This window comes from Ochlerotatus camptorhynchus, unplaced genomic scaffold (assembly GCF_037179485.1).
Source record: "Ochlerotatus camptorhynchus isolate MF236.1 unplaced genomic scaffold, CSIRO-AGI_Acam_v1.1 ptg000098l, whole genome shotgun sequence".
In the NCBI taxonomy this organism is placed as follows: domain Eukaryota; kingdom Metazoa; phylum Arthropoda; class Insecta; order Diptera; family Culicidae; genus Ochlerotatus; species Ochlerotatus camptorhynchus.
In genome coordinates this window covers 500,337-527,158 of record NW_027040588.1, presented here as the reverse complement: position 1 = coordinate 527,158, position 26,822 = coordinate 500,337, and the positions used below count along the sequence as shown (strand labels likewise).

General features: G+C 39.8%; 1 protein-coding gene across 1 annotated transcript in view; it reads left to right on the top strand.

The window, feature by feature from the left end:
• Positions 1 to 624: 624 nt before the first annotated feature.
• LOC135698903 (uncharacterized protein DDB_G0290587) overlaps positions 625 to 26,822 on the top strand; it is a 525,472-nt gene continuing 499,274 nt past the window's right edge. The window contains exon 1 of the mRNA XM_065219049.1: positions 625 to 1,316. Within this exon, the coding sequence (XP_065075121.1) occupies positions 1,221 to 1,316 (96 nt within the window). The 5' untranslated portion in view covers positions 625 to 1,220. The remainder of the gene's footprint in view (positions 1,317 to 26,822) is intronic.

Here is a 26,822-nt window from a genome sequence, read left to right as displayed (position 1 = left end):
TTATAACTATACAATTTAATGTAAGGATAACATTTTGAGTGTTGATCTTAATTCTTTATCTTTCGAACGAATCTGTTTAAGTGACGTCAGCCTTGGTGTTGGTCGTGATCATTGGATTTTTTTTGACATCCATTTCGAGTGATTCCGCACCACGTAGATCGCAAATACTAAAATTGAAGAGGAGGTCACCTCGGTTGTCCATTTCCCCTAAACAACAAAACTCCCAGCACAAATGCGCTTTTGTGCCACCACCCGGACATCCGGAACAAAACAAGCGAACGCGAAAAACTGGGTCGGCGAAAACCATCCATCCCTTCCGATTTCGCCTTCGTCACTGCAGCAGACAAACACACGCCAATTGCCATGCCGCGTGGAGGCGAATTCGCTCACCTCTCAGTGTAAGGTTATGTTTGAAAATATTTACCTTTAGGAAATCCCCCCATTCTGCGCCTGTGCGGTATGCAACAGAATAACAACACGCTGCTGGCGAGATGAGAGCTGGAGAGCATCCTTTGCGCTCAGCTGTTCCGGAGCAAGTGTGAGAGCCACGGGGAAATCCAAAGGTAAAAAGCATTCATCTTGCATCGCCGAGGCGTCAATCTGACTGCGAACGTCGAACGGAACGGTCGTCGAAGGGTTTTCGCATCTTGCGGTTCATTGGGATATCTGGATCCACTCTGAACTATACTTTGAAACGAGCAGGAATAGTACATTCCCACGGGTATTACGTAAAGAAAGTCGTACGTGCGTGCTTTCGGGGTCGAGACGGTCCCTGCGGGATAGGCAACACCGCACTTCGTGTGCGTACGGGTGGAAGATTTTTCCTCGTGATTGATTCTCCGCTTCCATCGCAGAATCCGGTGTCGTAGTCGTCGCCGTCGCGAGGGTTGCAGCAATCTAAGGCGAAAACGGGAAGAATCGTGCGAAAGTGAATCCCGGTGCTGTGCTGTGAGTTTGTGTGTGCACTTTCGAGTGTGTAGTGGCACGAAGAAGAAGCAAGTGAAAGTGAAGGAAGTAAAGTTGATTAAGTGATTTTCCTTTTGCGGTTCATTTGAGCTTCGGTGCGGTAATTGGTGATCTTGGTTCGCCTCTGCCTTCGCGAAAGGGAGACAACGGCGACACGCTTTCTTCGATATATAGCGAGCGAACGAGCGTGGTTTGTGTGCTATTTTTGGTGTTGTGCGGGCCAGTCTAACTAGAAGGCGTGAACCGAGTCGAGAATGACGATGATGGTGATGAAGAATTTGGCGGTTCTCTGTGGACTGTTGCTGTTGCTGGTTGGAGCGGGCGTAAACCCGGGAGTCGAGGCCAGAGCGGTAAGTGTGCGACTTGGTTTTCAAATATTGAAAAGCGGGACCGTTTCCAGGGCCATTAATAATAAATCAAATCTACGTCGGTCAAACAGAGAAAAGAAGAAGTAGATTGCATGGCATTCTCAATGTGTTGCCGGAGCTGCTCGGGGTTCGAGTTTGAATATTTCATTGGGTACCATCGGGGATCGTTGAATTTTGTTTTTATTGAGCAACGAATGGCCATGTCAAAGCGGCCGGCAGAGAGAAGCTGAGATATTGATTTTCCACTACTGTGCGGAGTCCTTGGGAAAAAACAGCAGCAAGTGAAGGGGAGTGAAGTCCCAGTGGTGGGGAGGAGCTTGGTGTTCTATTTGCTACACAGTTCGGATACGGTTTGATTCTGGGCCCGTCGTACCTTCGGTGGACGATTGATGGAATGTTTTTGTTCTGCCTCCTTCGGCGAAGGAGGTGTCAATTCCCGCTGGATTGCGGTCGTTGGTTGAGAGTTGAATCTGAATTTCGAGAAGTAGTGTTTTATGGATTTTGGACTGAAGGTGGATGGTTTTATGATTTGATTTATGGTACGATTTAGGTGGTGAAAACCAACTTCAGTTCTATAACTATAAGCTTGATGTTATGTACTTTAGTATCTGATGTTAACCAAAGTGGTGGTATGGGTGATTGCCTCTCACCCCAAAGGGCCTGGGTTCAATCCCCGTCGGTGCAGCTGGGGTTTTCTGAGGCATAAAATCTCTGATCACGCCTGAGTTGATGGGTCGATGGGTAGGGTCCAGGTGTGGGAGCTGCTTCCCTGGCGTCGGTAGCATTGGTACTCAGTACGGAAAAGAAGATCGACGGAAAACAAATCAAGGGAAAAAATAAAACCAAAGCAAAGCACTCTCAACAGAAACGTAATATTCGCTCAGTTCCAGGGATGGATCGCTCTTTTGGGGCATTTTCATTACTTTTTATTATGTAATGCTTACGTTAAATCTAATTGATTTTTCAGTTAAATCTTAAAAGAGATAGTTTAATGGTATTACTCTGCCTATCAAAATGCAAAATTTCCACACCTCACAGCCACATTCTGTGTTTTCACTGAAGGTGCACTTGAGGCAAAAATTTTCCGGTTATAGGGGTCATTGGCCAATTTATCACAAGAATTTAACTCTTTCTGTAAACATGTGTGGTTCTGTGTGGTCACTTTCATAGCTCGCTAAGTTACGTGGGTCAAGGTTTTCGATGAACAGCTTTAATCCATTGGGCAGAGTTTTGATAGAATGGAGACCAGACAGTGGCTGAATATTCCAGTATAGGACGAACAAGAGAACAATATAACGCCTTCAGGCAATACACGTCCTAGAAGCTTTTGGCGAAACGGAATAAAAATCCTAGGTGCGATGAAACCTTGGATATGGCATTGGGGATTCATTGGGTATAAAACCGATCCTGTGAAATGCTATGCGAGCAGACTTTAACCAACTTATTCAGAACAATTAGCTCATATAGTCTGGAAATTGCACTTAGTGCAGCTATATCGCGGTAATTAGCAACTGTCCGTTTGCACCCCTTTTTATGAATAGGGAAAACAAAAGAATCCTTCCAGCACTTGGGAAAAACGCTAGAGGTCAATGACAGCTTGAAGACCGTGGTTAAGGGCGTCGCGAGAGTGTTTAAGCAGTGTTTTAGGACTAGTGAGGGAATACCATCGGGACCAGATCCCGTTGAGGCTTTCATCTGCTTCCCGGCTGAAATTTGACTGTGGAAATGTGGGACGTTACTAGAGGCAGATGAAATATCCTGTGCATTAAGAATTTTGTCTGAAAAAAACACTGCTGAATTGCGTACGACACAAGTTGGCGATATCGACAACAGAGTTGACATCCGTAACGCCGTCGGTCATACTAGAAGGTAATCCTGTTTCTTTCCGTTGCTCGTTCACATAGCGCCAGAAATCCTTAGTATTCGCTTTGAGACGACTCTGCAATTGAGACTGATGGGCATTGTATAAGCTAATATTGAGGCGTATCTAGTCGAGATATTGACTAATTTATTTATTGTCATTTGCCTACGACCAACCTACGTTCCTAATACTATTTTTAAAACAATTTTTAGTTATACTAAAGTCAAAACAGTAACTAATGTTGTTAAAAGCCCTGAGCCAGGAGCAAAATGGGCTGTTGTACCCGTAGCTACTCCTATGTTGTGAAGCAGTAATTGTTAGGATTTCTTCCAAACCAACTCTATGGAAAATCAGCTAAAGTTTTTGGACTGATCAAAGCTGAAATATATTCACATTTGATAACTTTTTCTTAACACTTTTTAACCTTAATTAGCTACTTACAAATTTAGTTTTCAATCCGAGTTTCAATCCTCTTGCAGATCGGATTCCGTTCGGACTATCAGCCACTAACTAGCCTTACTTACCTTACCAATCAGGCTAAGGCCTTGTTGTCCTCTGCTGTCCGAAGAAGTCGTCTCCACTCTACTCGATCCATGGCCACAGTTCGCCAGACTCGTAGTCTGCGAAGGGTCCGCAGGTCACCTTCTACTTGATCGATCCACCTTGCCCGCTGCGCGCCTCTTCTTCTTGTTCCTGTTGGGTCGCTTTCTAGAACCATTTTCACTTGGTCGTCGTGCGGCATTCTTACGACGTGCCCAGCCCACCGTAGTCGCCCAATTTTTGCAATGTGGACGATGGATGGTTCTCCCAGCAGCTGATGCAATTCGTGGTTCATTCGCCTCCTCCACGTTCCATCATCCATCTACACTCCACCGTAGATGGTACGCAACACCTTCCGTTCGAAAACACCAAGGGCGCGTTGGTCTTCCACGAGCATAGTCCAGGTCTCGTGGCCGTAGAGGACCACCGGTCTTATCATCGTCTTGTAGACAGTCAACTTCGTGCGGCGGCGAATTTTATTCGACCGGAGCGTCCTCCGGAGTCCAAAGTAGGCACGATTCCCTGTCATAATGCGTCTTTGAATTTCTCTGCTGGTATCATTTTCGGCGGTCACCAGTGAGCCCAAATACACGAACTCATCGACCACCTCGATTTCGTCACCGTCAATCTGAACTCGGGGTTGGAGGTTAACATTGTCTTCCCTAGAACCTCTTCCTTTCATGTATTTTGTCTTTGATGCGTTGATGGCAAGTCCAATCCGTCTAGCTTCAGCCTTGTTATTGTACACGTTCGATGCGGATCACTTGAGCCGCATGATAAGGTGCCCAAATCGGAGAAGCGTATTCGAGAATACTACTCACCAACGCGCAGAACAGTGCTTTCAACGCATAAACGTCAGTGAATTGCGAAGCGTTGCAACGGATGAATCCAAGAACAGAGAAAGCTTTAGCTGTTATGGTGGCAATATGATCATTGGACCTCAGAAGAGGACACGCTACCCTGAGGAACTCCAGATGGTATTTGAGAATGCTTTGGAACGTGCAGAGTTGACCAGAATGAATACTTTACGACCAGTCAGATATGACTTCAACCAGTCCGTTGTCCATTCCGGGAAACTCATGTGTTTCAGCCTCTCAACGGCGTAGGTATGTAGCACAGTGTCAAACGCCTTCGAATAGCGACGTAAATAGAATCAACCTGATTCTGACGTTCCAATCTCTCGGAATAAACTACTCGTGTAACACATCAGATTACATTCAAAGTGTTTTTATGTTACTTCATACGCGAAGTTTTCGATTTTCAGAGTTGGTTGGAAATGCTATCATGAAGCTTTAGTGTGATAATTTATTAGCTAGGGAATGATCTTTAAAAGAGGGTAGGTGGATAGTTCTTTTAGAGTACGGCAGTATAAAAATTGAATAACAGTTGAAAATGAGCGAAGGGTCATTAATGCGACAGTGCAAATTCGAACGCACACCTTTTGCCTAACCCGTACGATGTACGCGGACATTTGAAGTATGTCTTCAAATCTACAGGCAAAAGGTGGGCGTCCGCCCTTGCTCATTACTGTCTGCGCCTGTGGAATAGTTCTAGCGACGTTTCATCACTACCTAAAGCCCCACGTAGCGCAAATCGCAAACTTCACGTATGAAGTAACATAAAAACACTTTGAATGTAACAACTCAAGGCGGGAGTAGCCGTCAACAATGCTGATGATGGTACAGCACGCAATAACCACCCTACTGCTTTCTCTCTGAGATGACCAAGTTGGTCATGACGAGAGGAGCAACACAATAGCTGGGTAAAGAAGAATTGCATTATAACACACCATCGACTGGAAATGCTCTCGCAACGTGGGGCCGTGAAACGTCGCTAGAACTATTCCACAGCCGCAGACAGTAATGAGCAAGGGCGGACGCACACTTTTTGCCTGTAGATTTGAAGACATACTTCAAATGTCCGCGTACACCGTACGGGTTAGGCAAAAGGTTTACTTCGACTTTGTACTGTCGCATCAATGGCCCTTCGCTCATTTTCAATTTCTATTCAATTTTCATACTGCCGTACTCGTAACGAAACTATCCACCTACCCTCTTCTAAAGATCATTCTCTAGCTAAAAAATTATCACACTAAAGCTTCATGTTAGCATTTCCAACCAACTCTAAACATCAGATTAGTTGTTGTTGAGCGACGAGGAACAAAACCCATACTGGTATTCAGATATCAGCGGTTTTGCTGCAGTCAAGATGACTTCGTGTACTAAGGATTCAAGGATCTTTCCTAGACAACAGAGTATCGAAATTCCACGGCAGTTTTCGACACGTTGAAAGCTGCCAGATTTGTGAATGGGAATCATTGAAGCAGTTTTCCACAGCCCTGGGAACGTTTTTTTCTTCCATTGATCGATTGTACAGCTGTGTCAATGGATCTACTAAAGAAGCAGCACACTCTTTCAGTAGATATGGTGACAAGCCGCCGACCCCAGCTCTCTTTGACACGTCGAGATTTATCAAAGCTTTCTGTACTTCCTCTCGAGAAAAATTTAGGACAGGCAGCAGTACATCATGGGAAGGTATATTTTGGAAACAATCTGGGTGAATTTGAGGCGACGTTAAACTGAACACGCTTTGAAAGAAGTTAGAAAAAAAGATTAGCAGCTTCTTCGGGCGTGGTGGCTTTAGATGAATCGAAGCTAACATTGTTCGGAACGCGATTATTGGTTCTTTGCGCCTTTACGGATTTCCAAAACATCGATGGCTTTTGCTTCAAAGAAGACTACGATCTTTGCAAATAATCATGGTGACTTGAAGCAAGAAGATTATTATAGGTCGTTTCAGCGTGTCGGAGAAAAGCTCTGTTTTGGTCAGTTCTAGATGCGAAAAAGCGTTTGCGGGCTACTCGGAGCCTGTTGCGCAACTCAGCTGACCACCAAGGTTTCCTGTTGACACTACTATGAGTACGGCGGCGACGAGGAACATTAGCTTGCAAGCGAAGGCTACAAATCAAGAAGACTGGCAACTCTGCCAAAAATCAGGAGACAGTAACGGCAACGCCTCTTCTGAGCAAAAGAGGAACCTGTGTACGATGGTGTGTGTTAATTCACGAGTGCATTCACACACATAGGTAGAAATAAGTAGCTATCAATTATTGGTTTTGTTATGATTGTCGTAAAAAGTGAAACGTTTTTTTCTTTGCTTTATGCTGACAACGAGCAAAATTCCAGCCAAGGTTGGAAATAGTCATTTCAGCTCGTGTTTTTTTTTTATGAAATGAAATAATTAGTTGCTATGATCATATTTTGAATGAGTAAGTTTAAAGAAGAGGTTGCAAAAAATGTGTTTGACACATTAAACCTGTTTATTTCACTTCATGAGAATCACAATCAGCGATTTTTCACACACTCACTCACTCACTCACTCAGCGATTAGCAAATTGCTGGTTGTGACTCAAAGAAAGCAAAATTTACAGGTTTTATGTTTTAAACGCATACTGTGTAACATCTTCTTGTAAGTTAAAAGTAAAACATGTCATCATACCATCTTTTGGTATTATTATTCCGAAAAACATTATTTTAGCTGAAATGAGTATTTGCAACCTTGATTCCAGCTGAAATTGAAAAGAAGCGTAAATTTGTTTTGAAAATTAAAACTATGGCAATGATGCCATTCACAATGATGGTGGGACCTTCCACTTTTCCTAAGCCTTTTAGCGAAGACATCATATCAAATGATTTGTTGTCTTCGCCTTTAGTGATGCATTTATGGGCATTCGTATAGTTCCGCACGGTTTCGGCACCTGGCCACACCAGGGGGAGTTAAGTTGTGACGCTCGACAACTTGGCACAGTACTCGCTAACGATTTGAATGTCACTGGCGAATCCGACACTGTTGTTATCATTCTCTGGAAGGGGTCGGTCGATTCCAAGAATTGTTGAAGCATTCAGAGGATCACTATCCGCTGGTTTCATGTTCTGACAATATCTTAAATGGAAATATATTCTTCATCAATACGTACCATTTGGGATTGTAGTCCTTCAACCTTTCATGTTCATATTCTCCAACATTAGATTCTGCTACGCCTTCCGTTGAATCGTGATGTAGGTACCAGATCTTTCTTCTTTTTGAATCCTTGAATTTTCAGCAGCTTCCGAATGACGGTAGTTCACTCAACGGAGGTGGAAGCCGCCAATTCATTATAATTGATTGCTTCACAGGCACAGTAAATAAAATTTCGGTTCATCATAAACAAGTCAAAGTTACATCACTAGGTATCGATCCGAGCTTCAGTCCTCTACTTGATCCACCATGACAAGATTTTTGGTTTGGAGTTGTAAAACCACCAGCTTGCTGTGATTAGGATAAAATTGCCGTGAAATTTTGTAGAGCAAAACAAAAACAACAACGAGTCCGGTGGAAACTAACGATTTAAAATTGGCTCACTACTTGACTAGCCTATTGGTCCCAAGCAAATCGAATAACGTACCCCATTGTAGTCAAAATTCTAGTACTACACTATGTTTGTTTTGATTCGCTATGAAAGTTTGAGAGATAAAACTAGGGGTTTGTGGATTTTCCTATGTTTTTAAGGGTTCATCGATTTGCTTGGGACCGAAGAGGGTACCAGAGCTGAGCCAAAAAGTTGAGCACGTTTCTTCAGAACCTTCTAGTCTAAGAGTTACCTCTATGAACGAATACCGTGTTATGATTATTCGTTTCGGTGACATTAGGTCACACACACGCTCACTGTTTATGAGCAGTCTCACTAACACTTGTGCTTCAAAGTTCCACCTTTGATTGACAGAAGCGCTGTTATCAGTGACTTTCGGCATTTGTATGGGAGAAGGGAAAAGCTGCCATTCTTCTTGATTTGTAGTTTTCGATGCAATATTTCATATAATTTATCGTAAAACAGGAGTACGTTGGCATCCACACTGTCACTTTGAAGATAGTGTTCCCAATCTATCGATGAGAGTTCCACATTTAGAGCCGCAAAGTCACACTGGCGAAAGTCGAAATCCTCGAGTTCGGACTGAGAATCAACTTGGTTATGAAGATAGCAATGAGTATCAACTTGTTGAACGAATGGTACGTGATGAGCATCGATGTTCAAGAGTGGAGGCGGGGGTTGAACAATTAACCACTTCATTCGAGCAGAATGACGTTTACTACCACTCAAACTTTGAAATAAAACATTATTTTGAGATTTTTTCTTCTAGAACCTCGAGAAAAGTACCAACATTTGTGCGTTTCATAAAAAAAAATAGAAATGAGTTGGTCTAGTTTTGTGAAATCGCTGGTAGGTCTAGTTTTGGGAAATCGCTGATATCGCAAAACTGCTTGACAAAGTGGTCAATCTCAACATTATTATTATATTATTATTTAACTTTATTAATGAGGCTTTCAGCCTTGGGCTGGTTCGCCTCCACAATCTCAACATTGTGGTGGTCAAGTGTCATTGAGGTTTGTGATGGAGTTCCCGATCCCGTGTTTTGATTGTGAACAGGTTGAATTTTCTGGATGGATGGTACATTAGAGATCGTTTTGATTAACTTACCAGGTTTGACACAGATTCCGTGGTTTGTTCTTCTTCGGCAGCTGCTACGAACATCATATGTACGTAATATTTCCACGAAATAGCATTTTCCCGTGCTCCTTGGCCGGACTTCGTATGTTTGGCCTTGGTATGGTACGCCTTGAACTGTATGCGAAGGTTCGACCATTTCGCCTGCAGTTGGGCACCATCGTAAACTCGGTTGAAAATGTTCTCAGCCATTTCCAACCACACAGTATTTCGCAGATTACGGTTTTTATAATCTTTGCTCGCAGCATTCCAGAGCAAATCCTGCGATTCAACGGCTGCAATCAATGTCAAAGTGGACTCCTCGCTCCACTCTGCCGTCACTTTTTTGCAGTTCCACCGGGCACTGGGCACTGTCGCACTGGGACCTGGGGCTCCAACACTCTCCATTTCATCCGAGAAAGCAGCGGAGTCGTCTTCTGCCATGATCACTTTATTGATTTCCGCACAAAACAGCACAAAACAGCACAAACGCACAGTCACAGAATGATAAATAACCGATTTCCTTCGAGAAACGATGAACGCACCAGCAAGCTTGTTTGTTTATGTTTGCAACTCAAGAAATTTCCGTGTGTCAAATAAATTATTTGATAGTATTGAGCAAACATGCTTGACAAACATTTGAAAAGTGCATCACACTATTTGACAAAACGTCAAATAATTAGAATGTCAAATACACGGCAAAAGTTTGCACGGCAAAAATTGGTCAAATTTATTTGGCCATTACACGCTGAGCAAATATATTTGTCAGAATTCGTCAAATATTTGGCGTTTCGTCAAACAGTGTAATGATAGCTTTAAGCTATCATCACATTGTTTGACAAAACGCCAAATATTTGGCAAGTTTGGACAAATATATTTGACCAAAGTATAATAGCCAAATATATTTGACCAATTTTTGCTATGACAAATATTTGACGTGTATTTGACATTTCAATTATTTGGCATTTTGTCAAATAGTGTGATGCCTTTTGTTATTGTTTGTCAAGCATGTTTGCTCAATACTACACGGCGAATGAGAACGACTCAAATTTGAGTTTAGTTCACTCATAATCGCCAAAAGTGCAGGAACTCAGCGATGAGTAAAATTTGTCCCATGGTTTTCTGTGGAAAACCTAAAAAATTTGCCGGAAAATGGGGAAATTGACGAAAATTTTATTCAGTCTCGGAGTAGTATAAATAGACTGAGTGAATCCAATCTTTACTTTTCTCAAATTCGGGAATTTTTTCCTGGAAAATCCTGGAAAAACCTGGGAAAACATGAGGCAAATTAACTCATCGCTGAGTTCCTGCACTTTTGGCGATTATTAGTGAACTAAACTCAAATTTGAGTCGTTCTCATTCGCCGTGTATCAAAAAAATTATTTGACACTCTGAAATTTCTTGAGTAGCAAACATCAACAAATAATTGTGCAATTACCGGTTCTCGAAAAAAAAATCAAATTTTTTGTGTTGTGAGCATTTTGATGATGGCAGAAGACTATTCCGGTGCTACAATCGACGATGTGGAGAGTGTTGGAGCTCCAAGTCCATGTGGGACGTCGAAATGAATCCGGAAAAAAGTGACGGCAGAGTGGAGCGAGGAAGCCACTTTAACCTTGATCGTAGCCGGTTTTAAGCCGCATGGTTGTAACAATGGTTATAAGTTGTTGAGGAAGTCAAGATCTTTTCGCTGGTGGACAGTAGTTCAGAGTTTTATCCCTTCGTGACACTAGTATACATGTGAATATCTCGCTTATAAAATATCTCTAGATCCTGACCAGATAGAAAGTTACTGTCTAAGACAAAGTTGTTCAGGCAGTTAAGATCTTTTCGTTGGTGTTCAGTAGTTCAGAATTTTGACGTAGGACTACGTTTGTGATTTCTATATGGGGGTACACTTTGTGAAAAGCAAAAATGGAACATGTAACAAAATTATGAAAGATTTTGCACGTTAATAACTCAGCTGCCCCTGAACCACTTTCAATAATTTTATCACCAATCGATCAGAAATATTCCTACGCATCTGTTGAAGTTATGACTTTATCATTTTTCAAAATTTCACTATTTAAAATTGAACGAATGTACAACTGTTGCTCTGATTTTTAAAATTAGCACCGATTGCATGCGAAAAGCGATTTCCCTAACACAGATTTAAAAGTTGAATTCCATCCGGTCTCAGCAAACGGTCTTTATTCAATCACCGTGTGGTGAGTGGTGGTGTTCTCCAGTACACAACGAAAGGCTCCCCGCAAGCAGCTAGCTATCAAGGCTGGCCTCAACCGTTGATCGGATTCAGTTGCAATCACCGTGTGTGGCGGTCAAGATCATCATCAGGTAGGGTAAGACTTCCTCTACCCGACGGTTATGTTGGTTTGCGTGGGCGTGCCTTGAATTCCTAAAAAATCTTCGAGAGAAGTCATTGTTTACATAAGCTGTTTCGCCTAATTCCAGCTCTAACAAGATATGTTCAAATCAAACATACCATGCACTTGAACGCAACATTGGGGGTGCAATTTAAAAAAAAAAAAAACTCAAGTTGGTCGCGGCATGAAAGTGGTCTGGTTTTATCCAGAGATGATGGATTTTCATTCTTAATACGCAAATCAATAGGATTATTTTCTACAAATCTGTTAAAATGAAGACCAATTTCAATCACTTTATAACCAATCGATCAGAAATATTCCTACGTATCTTTTAAAGTTAAAACGTTATCATTTTTTAAAATGTCACTATTGAAAATCGAACGTTTGTACAACTGTTTCCATGATAATTGAAATAATCACAGATTGCCTGCTAAAAGCAATTTCCCTAACAAGATTTCAAAGTTGAATTCAATCCGGTCTAACAGTTTATTCTATCACCGCATGGTGAGTGGTGGTGTTCTCCAGTACACAACGAAAGGCTGTCTGCAAGCAGCGAGCAGCAGCCCACATAAGCATCCATAGAAGGAGGAAGAAGCCGCACCGCTATTGATCGGAATCAGAAGCTCTTCGTGAGTTGTCATCTATATCAAGCGCGTCATACTAAAGAGTATAAACAGAGAGAACCCCGCTCAAATTCCTATTCCTACACAAAACACAAGCTCGTGTTGCAGTTATCAAATAAGATTTATTATATAAGACCACGTAGTCCTACGTCACCATTGCGTACAATCCCATAGCGCTGACCCTTGTAGTTTTTTTTTACTACGTGGCGCTAGTATACATGTTGGTCATTCCAGCTCAAGTGTATACGGCACCTGTGGTCAATATCACCGATTTGAACCAAACTTTACCAAAACGCTTATTTTGACATTCTGAACAAACGAATGTTTTGGTTTTGCTCTTAAGTGCCTGGATCCATCTGGGCTACAACCCTGGATTTTTGAGATTTTTAGATATGTTATCTTTAAGAAGATGTTTCGCTATAACCAAGTAAGTTATTTTTGATCTTGGTACGCAATATTGAAGGTATTTTAATTTAGATTTTTATAGGTGTACTGACAATACAGTAACTACAGTAAACAGAATGATTTCCAGATTGTATTCAAGCTATCAAAATATGGGCTAATTTCACCCAGGGCGGGATTCTTTATTTCAAATTTTCACTACTTTTTGGAAAACCCTTCTGATGCGACATTTGATTATGCGGAGCTACTAAATCCAACAAATAGTCAAAATCAGCAGCCGTCATTCTCACGAAGTTTCGGAACAAATTTGGATGATCGCTCCTCAACTCATTCAAAAAGGTGGCATAACATCCTTCAGTTTGCCGTTTCTTCACCCACTCCTGAACCCAAACACTACGCACTTTTTTTCGATTCGTTCTCCTCCAGCCAACAACAGATATGCTGCTCCCATAACTGTAGCAAACTCAGAATAATTCATCCTGGTTATTTTTTCCTCGATTTCAACTTCACAGCAACACAACAACAATCAGACTTTAGCTGCGAACGAACGACAAAGAGACAACTTAATATATAAATGCAAACAGTTGCAAACAATGTGATGACATGTCAAATATATTTGTTGACCCTTGGTCAAAACACCTTATTTCATGTTTGGCCAAATAATGTTTGCTCAAATATTTGCGAAATGTTATCATATTGTAATAGCATTGACAAACAAATTTGCCAAATTGCATTATTTGGCAAAAGTTAACGAAGCAAATATTTGGCGTTTTGTCAAACATTGTGATGTCAGCTTTACATATGCGAAGCTATCCTCGATGCGTCATTGTTGGCACGTTTCCAATTTGAATCAGTGTAGATTGTTTAGCCTTTGCCGTCTAAGTTGAGGTATTTCAACTCGTAGTTCACAGCCCTTCGGCAACCACACGAGCCGTCAGTTGACGTTACTTGTTTTTTTTTTACTTAGCTCCTAGCTGAAAGGATGAACCCGATCAATTAGCTTTCGCAAGCACCAACTGAACCACCGAAAAATCCTTTCACCTTGATGGCAACCTTCCACAAAATGGCCAAATGTCCTTGTAAAGGACAAACACTTTTGTAACAGCGAGATTTACGACAAAACTGAGCCGGCAAGGAAACAACTGTAGCGACCAGTAAATTGGTTGCAAACTTCCCGTCGGCTTTGTATCGGGCGTTCTCTGATGCCACCGCTATAAAACGAGAAAAACGGCCGTATTCACCACTAAACTACTTTATCACTCGTCAACTTTTGTATCCTATTCTAAAAGAGAAAACCGGGACTTTACGGAGTAAAATAAAAATTTCACTACTTCGTATGATGTTTCAGACTGGAATGATCTTCCTCTTTATTTTGCATACGTTCGGACCTTGTCTACCTGGTCCAACTGTCATACGTAACATCGTATGGTGTTTTCGTTGAACGACATTTATCGTTTGCACTCTAAATTAGAACACATCAGCTCTTCCCTCTTAAGAAAGCATTTACAATCCAATCCACTACTACAACAATTTCATATAATCTTCTTTTTCAAAACTTCATAAAATGCAAATCAGAACGTAAAAAAATGATTGCAAATTATACAAATTCTTCATCAATGTTAGATTTTCTTTTTTTTTTAGAACGCATAGGGGCGAAATCTGTTGACTTATCAACCTCACTTCCAGAATTCTCGAATAAGTATTAACGTTTCCTGCCTCTTCTGACTTCTTCTTCAGTAAAACCATGGAATGTCTCGTTGCTGTCACTTGACTCGGGCTGCAGTTGTCGTCGACTTAACAAAACATTTGGCTTCTCAGAGAAGTCCCGATCCTAGTCCCGATCCTTACATATGCGAAGCTTACCTCGATGCGTCATTGTTGGCACGTTTCCAATTTGAATCAGTGTAGATTGTTCAGCCTTTGCCGTCTAAGTTGAGATATTTCAACTCATGGTTCACAGCCCTTCGGCAACCACATGAGCCGTCAGTTGACGTCACTTGTTTTTTTTACTTAGCTCCTACACAGCAAAAAAATAATTTTGATATCACGTCAAAGTGGATGCACTACAATCATGTCGAAAATATGGTGTAATATTACTTGCTAAAAAGGACAAAATTATCATTAATACAATGCATGAACTGACATTACGCTGCTTTTACTACATTTGTTTATGTATGTGGTCATAAAAATTACATGAAATTTTCGACATGATTGTAGTGCATCCACTTTGATGTGATATCAAAATTATTTTTTTGCTGTGTAGCTGAAAGGATGAACCCGATCAATTAGTTTTTGCAAGCACCAACTGAACCACCGAAAAATCCTTTCACCTTGATGGCAACCTTCCACAAAATGGCCAAATGTCCTTGTTAAGGACAAACACTTTTGTAACAGCGAGATTTTCGACAAAACTGAGCCGGCAAGGAAACAACTGCAGCGACCAGTAAATTGGTTGCGAACTTCCCGTCGGCTTTGTATCGGGCCTTCTTTGATGCCACCGCTATAAAACGAGAAAAACGGCCGTATTCACCACTAAATTACTTTATCACTCGTCGTCAACTTTTGTATCCTATTCTAATAGAGAAAACCGGGACTTTACGGAGTAAAATAAATACTTCACTACTGCACACTAACTCGTATGATGTTTCAGACTGGAATGATCTTCCTCTTTATTTTTTATGCGATCAGACCTTGTCGACCTGGTCCAACTGTCATACGTAACAGCGTATGGTGTTTTCGTTTAAAGACATTTATCGTTTGCACTCTAAATAAGAACACATAATTTAAATGACATTTATCGTTTGCACTCTAAATCAGTACACATCAAGATCGACCACATCGTAGTCACAACTGGATAATGCTAGCTTGAGTTCGGTCGTTTTGGTGCGCAGACCTCTGACGTTCTGGTATTAGATGGACAGGAATCGCTGTGGCTCCGATGCTCCATCGTTGTTGCTGAAACAGTTGCCTGTCGAAAACGTAGAAGCTTGTCCGTAAGAATATAGCATTCGTCTTGTTGGTTCGTCAGAAAGAGAAGCGCTATCGATAATGCTACAACTGGAATTAAACTGAGTATCAGGAGGCGGCAATTGTACAGACGGAAGATAATTGCCTAGAAAAGCAGGCTGGAAGACCCCTTTCATAGCCACAGACCCAGGACCAGGCCGTTGCAGAAATAAAGCGGTTTAATGATCGATCTCAACTGTTCTGGGCGGAGAAGGGGCTTCCATAATACCTTATAGACCCTTAGAAACAACTGGCACTAGTGGTGAGTGAATTTTTAATAAATATACCCACCATACGATAGATCTTGTCATTCTGAACAACATTACTGGAGACAGCAATGCTCCATCCTAGAAATATTATTTTTTATTATTTAATATGTATTTGTATTAAACTATACTGGTTGACGGAACTCTGTGAGTTGATGTAGTTTAATAATAAAATTCAGGTTTAAGTTAAGTACTTAAGATATAATGGTATCTAACCTGCCTCAACCCTGACCACGAATGAAAACAAAACATCATGTCTCAAAGAAAACCTCATGATAATATCAACAAACAAAAAGCGAATGTAATCCTCTGATTTACGATAGACTTACTGGAAAACATCCAGCAACACCTAAACAAAACGAAATCCTAAACCGAAGGGAAACTGCTGCTATGTCAACAAAAACTAAACCCCAACACATTCCCATCCGGAGAAGGCTGCCCGGAAAACTACCTACCTTCGCAACGGGTGCTCAAATCCTCTCAAAACTTAGCCATCAAAAGCCATATATTCCTCTGTTTCTGTTTCTGTTTACTTTGCTTTGGCAAACAATATTCCATAATTCATGTTGACTGTTGCTGATGCTAGATCTGACTAGTGCCACTCGTAGGTACGGCTCATGCGACGACGATGACGCTTTTACCGTTTATGAAAAACGACCCACGGACTCATGGAATGGCGCTACAACTACCTAACATACATAGCCCAAGCACATAGAAACACACGCGACGAACTAGTCCGAGTCCAAGCAGGCGCTGCTTAAATTCCTCCCAGTCGTAAGTACTAATGCCGTCATTCGTTTTCACTAAAACGTGACCCTTCCTCCTTTCGCTCCTCAGAGGGAATCAACGTTCTCGCAAAAGCATCAAGAGTGACAAGGATAAATGAGATATGTATAGCGTAATATCAGGCGAAGGGGCACAGAAAGCAAAGTTCCTCTTGCTCAGCAGAAAACTAACTACCTATCTACACACTCACACAGTTTTCAACTGCTATTTTCTTTCCTTCAATGATCTTAAGGATTCTTTTGAAATGGAAGGAAAAGTGCAGTTTCATTTGTTTACGTAAACCGAAGTGTTTAAAAGGCCTGTGCACAGGTTCTTGAACTGGGGAGCATTAACAGACTACAGTGTATGTGCAAAGCGAATGGGCTGGAACGAAGTTAAATACTTCGTTTGAAAACTACCATCGTCGGGGTGCTGCCCCGGGGCACGTGGCCAGAATTCGGTTCGAAGGATCAAAATGTTGGGGAAATGGAGTACTCACTTCTCGACAGCACTATGTTTGCTCCTACAACACTCAACATGTTAATTGACCATGGTGATTGGGATTGAAGGGGACGTCCACAGCAGTTTTGTGGTTCGGTTGCCTGTCTGTCGAAATAATAATAATAAAAAATATCATAGGCACACACTAAGATTGTTTCACAGATTTCTGTGAAATTTTACCGAAATCTCAACAGCCGTACAATTGGTAAACAGTTCAGTGATTTTTCACTGTTTTCCTGTAGTGTTTCACAGAACATCAGAGAGCAATTATTCAGTCCGCATCGTGCGGATCTATTTGCTTTTTGCTGAAGGAAGTGTTACTACTACCTAAAGCTACAACAAATTTAAACAGCACTTTTCAGTGCTCAACCTGTAAAAAATTTCTACCTTGTTCAACTCTTATTCCTCTTCGATCCTTGTTTGGACCCTACCCGAGGTAATCCTTCTTGGATATCGATTTGGAAAATTCCTCTTCGATCCTTCAGATTCTTATAGTAATCTGCTTGGAAATCGATTTGGATAAAAATTTACTGCCGCCATGGCGCCTAAACGCAAAAGAAAGGGGCAAACTCTTGACCCCCCTTCTGATGAAATTAATTTGAGTAATCAATTTGATTTGCTCACGGATGATGAGAATGATCGTAAACTTTCCCGGCTTAATGCCAAGAAGGAAAAGATTCCCCCTATTGTGATAACCACTTCCGATTTCCATACTCTTCGCATGGAACTTTTGAATTTCGTGAAAGTTAAGTTTTCACTACAAATTGGACGTCGGGGTGAATGCCGTGTATTGGCTGAAACCTTGGACAGATTTAAATGTCTTCTCAAGTATCTTACTGAGAAGAAGCACAAATTTTTTACTTACGACACCAAAACTGAACGTGTGTTCAAGGTTGTCATGAAAGGACTGCCCAGTGGTGAATCCCTGGATCAGATCAAAGATGAACTGGAAAAATTACTTGGAGTTGTGCCACTCCAAGTAATCAAAATGAAAATGAAATCCTGTCCTGGCGATTCGCGCAACGGGATTTCTAATTATTTTTATTTAGTTCACTTCAAGTCTAGTGAACTAAACAGCCTTAAGGCCTTAGAAAAAGCTAGCCTTATGCTCCATGTCCGAGTGAAGTGGGAACACTTCAGGAAGACTGGAGGAAATTTCCAAAACCTCACCCAGTGCCGTAAGTGCCAGGGATGGGGTCACGGAACTAAAAATTGCTACATGCCAGCTAAATGCATGAATTGTGGTGATTCCTCTCACGCAAAGGACGACTGTCCTGTGAAGGAAGATCCTAAGAAATTTAAATGAAGTAATGAAATTGGGTTGTTAGCGGAAGGCTAAATAAAACAGCAAAAAAGGTTATCTTCCATTTAATTCCACTTAATTAATTTTGGTATCCATGACAGATACGTATTTCGACTACAATGTGCAGTCTTCATCAGTGTCATTCCCACTAAAGAACTTATCAAAATCTAACCCCCTTATGTACTCATCCCCTAGGTAAAAAAGTCAAGATCATAGGTATAAAAATGAAACTACAATGTGTTGAATCGGAACCTACCTAACTAATAAAAACCAAAGATTTAAGTAAGATAAAGGAGAAAAATCTATACAACTCTCTAATAAGGAAAATCCCCAAAGGCTTGGTAGCCATCATAATGAAGTAATGAAATTGGGTTGTTAGCGGAATGGCTACCAGGCCTTTGAGGATTTTCCTTATTAGAGAGTTGTATAGATTTTTCTCCTTTAGCTTACTTAAATCTTTGGTTTTTATTAGTTAGGTAGGTTCCGATTCAACACATTGTAGTTTCATTTTTATACCTATGATCTTGACTTTTTTACCTAGGGGATGAGTACATAAGGGGGTTGGATTTTGATAAGTTCTTTAGTGGGAATGACACTGATGAAGACTGCACATTGTAGTCGAAATACGTATCTGTCATGGATACCAAAATTAATTAAGTGGAATTAAATGGAAGATAACCTTTTTTGCTGTTTTATTTAGCATTCCGCTAACAACCCAATTTCATTACTTCATTATGATGGCTACCAAGCCTTTGGGGATTTCCCTTATTAGAGAGTTGTATAGATTTTTCTCCTTTATCTTACTTAAATCTTTGGTTTTTATTAGTTAGGTAGGTTCCGATTCAACACATTGTAGTTTCATTTTTATACCTATGATCTTGACTTTTTTACCTAGGGGATGAGTACATAAGGGGGTTGGATTTTGATAAGTTCTTTAGTGGGAATGACACTGATGAAGACTGCACATTGTAGTCGAAATACGTATCTGTCATGGATACCAAAATTAATTAAGTGGAATTAAATGGAAGATAACCTTTTTTGCTGTTTTATTTAAATTTAAATGTTCAAACTGTGGTGAAAACCACAAATCCAATTTTTGGGAATGTAAGACTCGCAAAGCGATCCTACAATCTCGTTCTAACCGTCAGGTAGGAAACGCTCCACGTTTCCGAACAGGTACAAATTCCTCTGCTGTTAACAACGGTCAGCGAGGAACAAATTCTACATTCGTACCCGTAGGTACAAATATCACCCCTGCTTCAAATTTTTCATCTGTACCTACTCCCCTCGCTGCTAACAATGTTCAGCGAGTTAATGGAGCTACCTATGCTGCTATTGCAGCGGGTAGAAATCAAAATACTAACCAACGTTCTAACGGAAATTTTGACAATTTTGACTTTGGAAGCATTACTGCCCCTAAAATGGAATTTTTACAGAATTCATTAATTGACATGATTTCTGATATGCTTAAATCTAACTCCATGTTTGATGCTATTCAAACTGGAGTAAAATTTGCAAATAATATTGTCATGACTTTAAAATTCAGTAATGGATTTTAAAGCATTAAATATTTTAAATTGGAATGCTCGATCTCTTAAAGATAATGAAGACGAGCTATTTAACTTTTTACGAGTTCATAACGTGCATATTGCCGTTATAACTGAAACGTTCCTTAAACCTGACCATAAGGTTAAGAAGGACTCAAATTATTTAATTTATAGAAATGATCGTCTTGATGGACCCTGTGGTGGCGTTGCCATCATTATTCATAGACGAATCAAGCATAAAATTCTTTCTTCATTTGAAACCAAAGTTTTTGAAACTTTGGGAGTTTCTGTTGAAACAAAATTTGGACAACTTACGTTTATAGCTGCCTATTTGCCATTCCAATGCGTAGGTCAGAAAAAGAATTTTCTCAAGGGTGACCTCCAGAAACTTACCCGTCATAGGTCTAAATTCTTCATTATTGGTGATTTTAATGCAAAACACTGCTCATGGAATAATGCTCAAAGCAATTCCAATGGTAATATTCTGTTTGATGATTGTTCTGCAGGTTATTACACTATTCAATATCCAAACAGCCCAACATGCTTTTCTTCTGCAAGAAATCCCTCCACTATTGATTTGGTCTTAACTGATTCATGTCAACTTTGTAGCCAATTGGTTACCCATGCTGACTTCGGTTCTGATCACCTTCCAGTAACTTTTGAAATATCCCAAGAAATAATTTGTAATCCCAACAGCTCTACTTTCAATTGCCATAGAGCTGATTGGGAGCAGTATCGAACATTTATGGAATATAACTTCGATCCAAACATTCATTTGCAAACCAAGATGAAATTAATTATGCTCTTGAATCTCTGACTACTTCTATAGTTGAAGCAAGAGCTGCCTCTGTACCAAAATGCGAGGTTAAATTCGATTCAATTATAATAGACGATGATCTTCAGCTCTTGATCCGTCTTAAAAATGTCCGTAGGAGACAATTTCAAAGAACACGCGATCCTGCCATAAAAGTTATCTGGCGGGATTTGCAAAAACAAATTAAAAAGCGATTCTCTGCCCTGAGGAACAAAACTTTTGAAAATAATATTTCTAAATTAGACCCAAGTTCCAAACCCTTTTGGAAACTCACAAAAATTTTGAAAAAACCTCAAAAGCCTATTCCAGCGCTTAAAGAAGGTGGTAAAATTTTGATCACAAATTTGGAAAAAGCTCCGAAACTTGCTAAGCAATTCGAGAGCTCCCATAATTTCAGTTTGGGTCTAGTCCTATTGAGAATCAGGTTGCTGGGGATTTTCTGAATATTTTCTAACGGGAAAATATTTTTGATGATTCCTGGGGGACTGATTTGGACGAAGTAAGGTCTATAACTAAAAAGTTTCAAAATATGAAAGCTCCAGGTGATGATGTAATTTTCTATATCCTCATCAAAAAATTCCCAGAGAGTACCTTGTCTTTCTTGGTAAAATTATTTAACAGATGTTTCCATTTGGCATACTTTCCTGATAAATGGAAAAATGCAAAAGTTGTTCCAATTTTGAAGCCGGATAAAAATCCAGCTGAAGCTTCTAGCTACCGCCCAATAAGTTTGCTTTCTTCAATAAGTAAACTTTTTGAAAAGATAATTTTGAATAGAATGATGCTTCACATCAATACGAACTCAATTTTTGCAGATGAGCAGTTTGGATTTCGCCATGGGCATTCAACTACTCATCAACTCTTAAGAGTTACCAATTTAATTCGTTCAAACAAATCTGAAGGCCACTCGACTGGAGTTGCTCTTCTAGACATAGAAAAAGCATTCGACAGTGTTTGGCATGAAGGTTTGATTGCTAAATTGAAAAAGTTTAATTTTCCACTTTATATTATTAAATTAGTTCAAAATTATTTAACTGACAGAACTCTGCAGGTAAATTATCAAAATTCCAAATCTAATCGACTACCTGTTAGGGCAGGAGTTCCTCAGGGTAGCATTCTTGGGCCTATATTGTATAACATTTTCACTTCGGACCTCCCTGATTTGCCTCAGGGTTGCCACAAATCTTTGTTCGCTGATGACAAAGGCATTTCCGCTAAAGGAAGAAGTCTTCGTGTTATTTGCAGCAGACTGCAGAAAAGTTTAGATATTTTCTCTTCTTATTTACAAAAATGGAAGATTTCTCCCAACGCTTCCAAAACTCAACTTATAATATTTCCACATAAGCCCAGAGCTTCCTTTTTGAAACCTAGTAGTAGTCACATAGTCACTATGAACGGAGTTCCAATTTCCTGGTCAAACCAAGTGAAATATCTTGGATTAATACTTGACCAAAAATTAACTTTTAAAGATCACATTGAGGGCATTCAAGCTAAATGTAACAAATATATTAAATGTTTGTATCCTCTTATAAACAGGAAATCCAAACTTTGCCTGACGAGTAAACTTCTAATATTTAAACAAGTTTTTAGACCGGCCATGCTTTACGCTGTGCCAATATGGTCTTGTTGTTGCACTACCAGGAAAAAAGCACTTCAAAGGATTCAGAACAAAATTCTGAAAATGATTTTGAAGTTGCCTCCCTGGTACAGTACAACCGAAGTACATAGAATTTCGAATGCTGAGACTTTAGCACAAATGTCCAACAAAATAATTAATAATTTCAGGCAAAAATCGTTGCAATCCTCAATTGCAACGATTAATTCCCTTTATACTTAGATAAGATTTAGTTTTAGTTTTTAGTTTTAAGATATCAATTGTTATACTGACATGCAGGTTAAAAAACCTGTTTAAAATACTGAATTGCCAAGACATGAACAATGTAAAAACACTTAGATATATATCATTACAATTAAGGCTGGTAAGTTACTGCAGTAACTGGAGCACCTAGGTTAAAATGAAATGTAATTTATTTTGAATTTGGAACAAATAAAGAGTTTAAAAAAAAAGAGAGCAATTACATGAATATTGGGAAAAAATATCAAACGTTCAGCTGTTGAAATTTCGATAAAATTTCAAAGAAATCTGTGAAATAATTTTATTGTGTAAAAATACAATACAACTTATCATTCACATTTGTGTAAAAATCTGGATTTTTTTTTCGAAGTGACGTCTTTGACACTATTCAATAAATTGTAACACAAATACGTCACTTCTGTTCAAAACCACGGAAAAATATACGTACTGTTGCTCGCAGCTCGTTCGGATCGAGCAATAAAAATGATTTTACAAAGTACGGTTTCACCGGTACTCAAACTAAAATTTAATTCACATAAATTAATAGCAGATAATCGATTCGTACAAAAAACAACTTACATTCAGTTTCCTCCTACTATGAAATCTACATTTATCGACCACACTAGTGCACTCAGATGTAGGCCCTATGTTGGTGTAATTGCAATTAATTGTTCTTTTAAATTAATTTCTAGACACAAACTCACGGTAAGCAGCTCGAACAATCGTGAGCGCAGACCAAGACGAAATCTACAAAACACCAAATATTACTTTCACAATATTTAAATAAGGATCGACTTCACACTTATTCTACTATTCAATCCAAGATTCAATCACAAGTGGACAGACGAAATTACTAATCTTATTTCTAAAATGAAACTTTCACCATCTCGGTCGATCTTCTTTCCTCAATGTCAACAATAACAGATTGCCATGGCTGATCCTACTGCACGAACAGCTGCATGCGCATGCCGTCGAAAAATGTCAGTTAACGTAACGCATTCACAGCACTCCGGTGGCACGAAAGTCATCCAAGAACACTTTGCTTGAAGCCGATTTTTTTGGCTCGTTGGTTTGATCATACGTCAAAGTTGACAAGTCAGGTAAAGATTGCTGCGTTTATGGTGTATCCGTTTGAACCGTCATAGCAACGTAACGACATCAGTGGAAAAATTATCAAGCGTGTAGTGTTTTCGCACATTTTCTTACTGTGATTTAATTACGTTTACGATTTGCGGGTGCCGCTGAGGATTACTATTGTTTCATTTATCGTTCGTGAGGTCCGTATGTTGTTAGCATGGGATGTTTATAACCGGGTGTGTGGAATCCATCCATAAACCGTTATCCGAAGGCGGAGTTTTGAGCCACAGGTAGTGGTGTTGAGTGTTGTTGAGTACTTGGCACTGATGAATTCTGCAGGTAGTAGACGAAATACGCGTATCTGTCAAAAGATAAGCACTTATAACGTAATTTAAAAGAAATAATTCAACACACTCAAAGCTCTTTACACAGGTAGTGTTGAAATTAAAATATGTCTAAAATGTTGTTCTCCGACAAGTTTACTTCTGACAAGGCAACATTTCAGAAGTGGCTGATCGCAATTAAAATATTTTGTGGACCAGAGATCTGTGGAAAAGACTTCGGATCACATGAACTTTGTGTTGTTGGAAACAAACTACGGCTGGTCTAAGGATCCATTCCAACGGTTTTTGAGAAAGCTCGTCCGTGTTAAACGTAATATTTTATAACAACACTTTGGAATTCCTTTTCGAATTCGTACTAGATTTGTGTGCATCAAATATACTTGCGTACATGTCTACAACTTTGCCCAAATTCGATCATTTTTTCTGTGATATCAGTGATTTATTTATTTTAAATATTGCTCAGAAACAGCTGCGCTAGTTAACTTACTCTACATTGGAAGTTCTTAAACTAGAATCGACTTCCATCGGTTCTGGTGGGGGAAATGCTCTTTGCGGTGGATTCATGGGTCTAGAATAGTTTGGTTGGAATGGATTCGTTCTGAAAAGATTTTGCTGAGGTGGATTTGGTCTGAATGGGAATGGGTTATTATAAAATCTTGGTGGAGGTGGAGGTGGCAAGTTTGGTCGCACATTGGAGGGGTTAATTCTAGGAGGCACTCTCGGCGCTTCTTTTGGCTTGGATATTGGTTGATTACCCAGCTCATTTCTATATGGGGCCACTCTTAAATCCATATTGTAGTAATCAATGCAGAATTGGTACGCTTGGCATAGGGTTTTTTTGGTTAGAAATTTTGAGCAAAATACTCAGAGGTCGTTCAAGGCCTCTTGTGAAAGCATCTAGGGATTTATCCCTAAAGTAATCAATATGGGCGGAGGCGTTAGGCCTCATCTTTTCGTTTGTTTGTACCTGGCTTATGATGTAGGATAAAAGCTCGTTCACCCTACTATAATAGGTACTGAGAGACTCGTTTGCTGACTTCTTTATTGAAGTCAGCTCATAGTCGAGCGTCTTTATATCATAATTATAATTGGAGTGTAATTTTCCAAAAATTAATTTTAACAATCACTTTAAAAATTAATTTCAATAATCACTTTAAAAATTAATTTTAATTTTCACCTTAAAGATTAATTTAAGAGGACACTTTAAAAAAATTTATTTCAATAATCACTAGGTAAATGAGATAAGGTAAATTAAAAAGTAGTTACAGAAATGCCAGCATCGTCGCTGTGATGCCTGGACTTTTTGGGGTTTCGGGTTCCTACGGTTGTTTCCTACGTGGAGGAGGAGGCTGGAGCAGGTACTTCGGGGTTATCCTTTTTGCTGCCGCTACTGGGGTCCCTGATACCGATCGGGAGTATTCACAATCCACAGTGGCTCCGGTCTCGCTCGTTGTGTAAGGCGCTGGTTCTCGAAACCAGATTTGCTTTTCACTAGCGTTAATTGCTCCAGTACGGCTCTTGCTACCGTTTAAATGGAGAACTTTTTTGTTGCACCACTTTTTAGATTTTCACTGGATTAAAACTCACACGAAGGTCCCTATTCGGGCGCCAGTTAACTTATTCTACATTGGAAGTTCTTTTTAAAAAATTATAACCGACACGTACGGTACTACTGCACAAACAAGACTGAGTTTTATTCCTTTACTAAATGTAGTCCATGCTGAGAACCTTAGTCAGCGATAATGGTCCCACGGCGGTCGAGTCTACTCAGCATAAACAATCCTCCGTCGAATCACCATCGTTGTTGACAAAATTGAATCACAAATTGAGCTTCATTGGGTTCTGAGATGATTTTGAGCTTCACTGGTTTAGTTTTTTGTGAAAATCGCAAATCAAAAAAAAAAAAAAATCAGTTCAGACATGAAAAAGTTTTTGTAAGAAAAACTTTTTTTCCTTAAAAGTGTCCATCTCGCGATGTATGGACGGATGGTAGTAAACATAATTAACTATCTTGAGGCAAAGTTTCATCCAAATTAAACATGGCCATTTTTTTTAAATCGACTTTAAATTTTAAAAATCGATTTTTTTTCAGTGTAGTTCTCAAATGGAATTTTTTTTCAGTATTTTTTTTTCGATGATTTGGTCAATTTCCTAAAAGTCATCCATACAACATATTTTTGTTGGAGTTGCCATTTTTCCATAATATATTTTTGAAAAAAATCGGCAGAAAAAGTTAGGCCCTTCTCAAATGTTAGTCTAGATAAATTTTGGAAAAACTGAGTATGCAAAAGTGCTTATTTAGTCAAAGTCAACACATCCAGAAAATTTTATCGAAATCTGAGAGGGTGCTGCCAGCTTCGATTCGATTTGGCGCGAAATGCGTCATATAAGCATTCTCACATACACACACCTCAACAACGTTATGTCTGCAAATCGTTTGCTTCAGTGTTTAAAAACATCGTTCGTATTCAAGTGCAGCAAACAGGCGTTGGCGTTGGAATGAATGATATTAAAAAGAATTATTAAGTGGGAATAATTCAAGCTCGAACCATGAACTTTGAGTGTATCAGACTGGCATGTTGACCTCTCGTCTGTTATTACTCTGAAAGATGTGTATGCTAAAGGCGTATAAGAAGCGTTCATCGATGTCGTCGGCCCTTTCTGTTGCAACATAGCAAGCCTCAATGTTCACACTTCCGT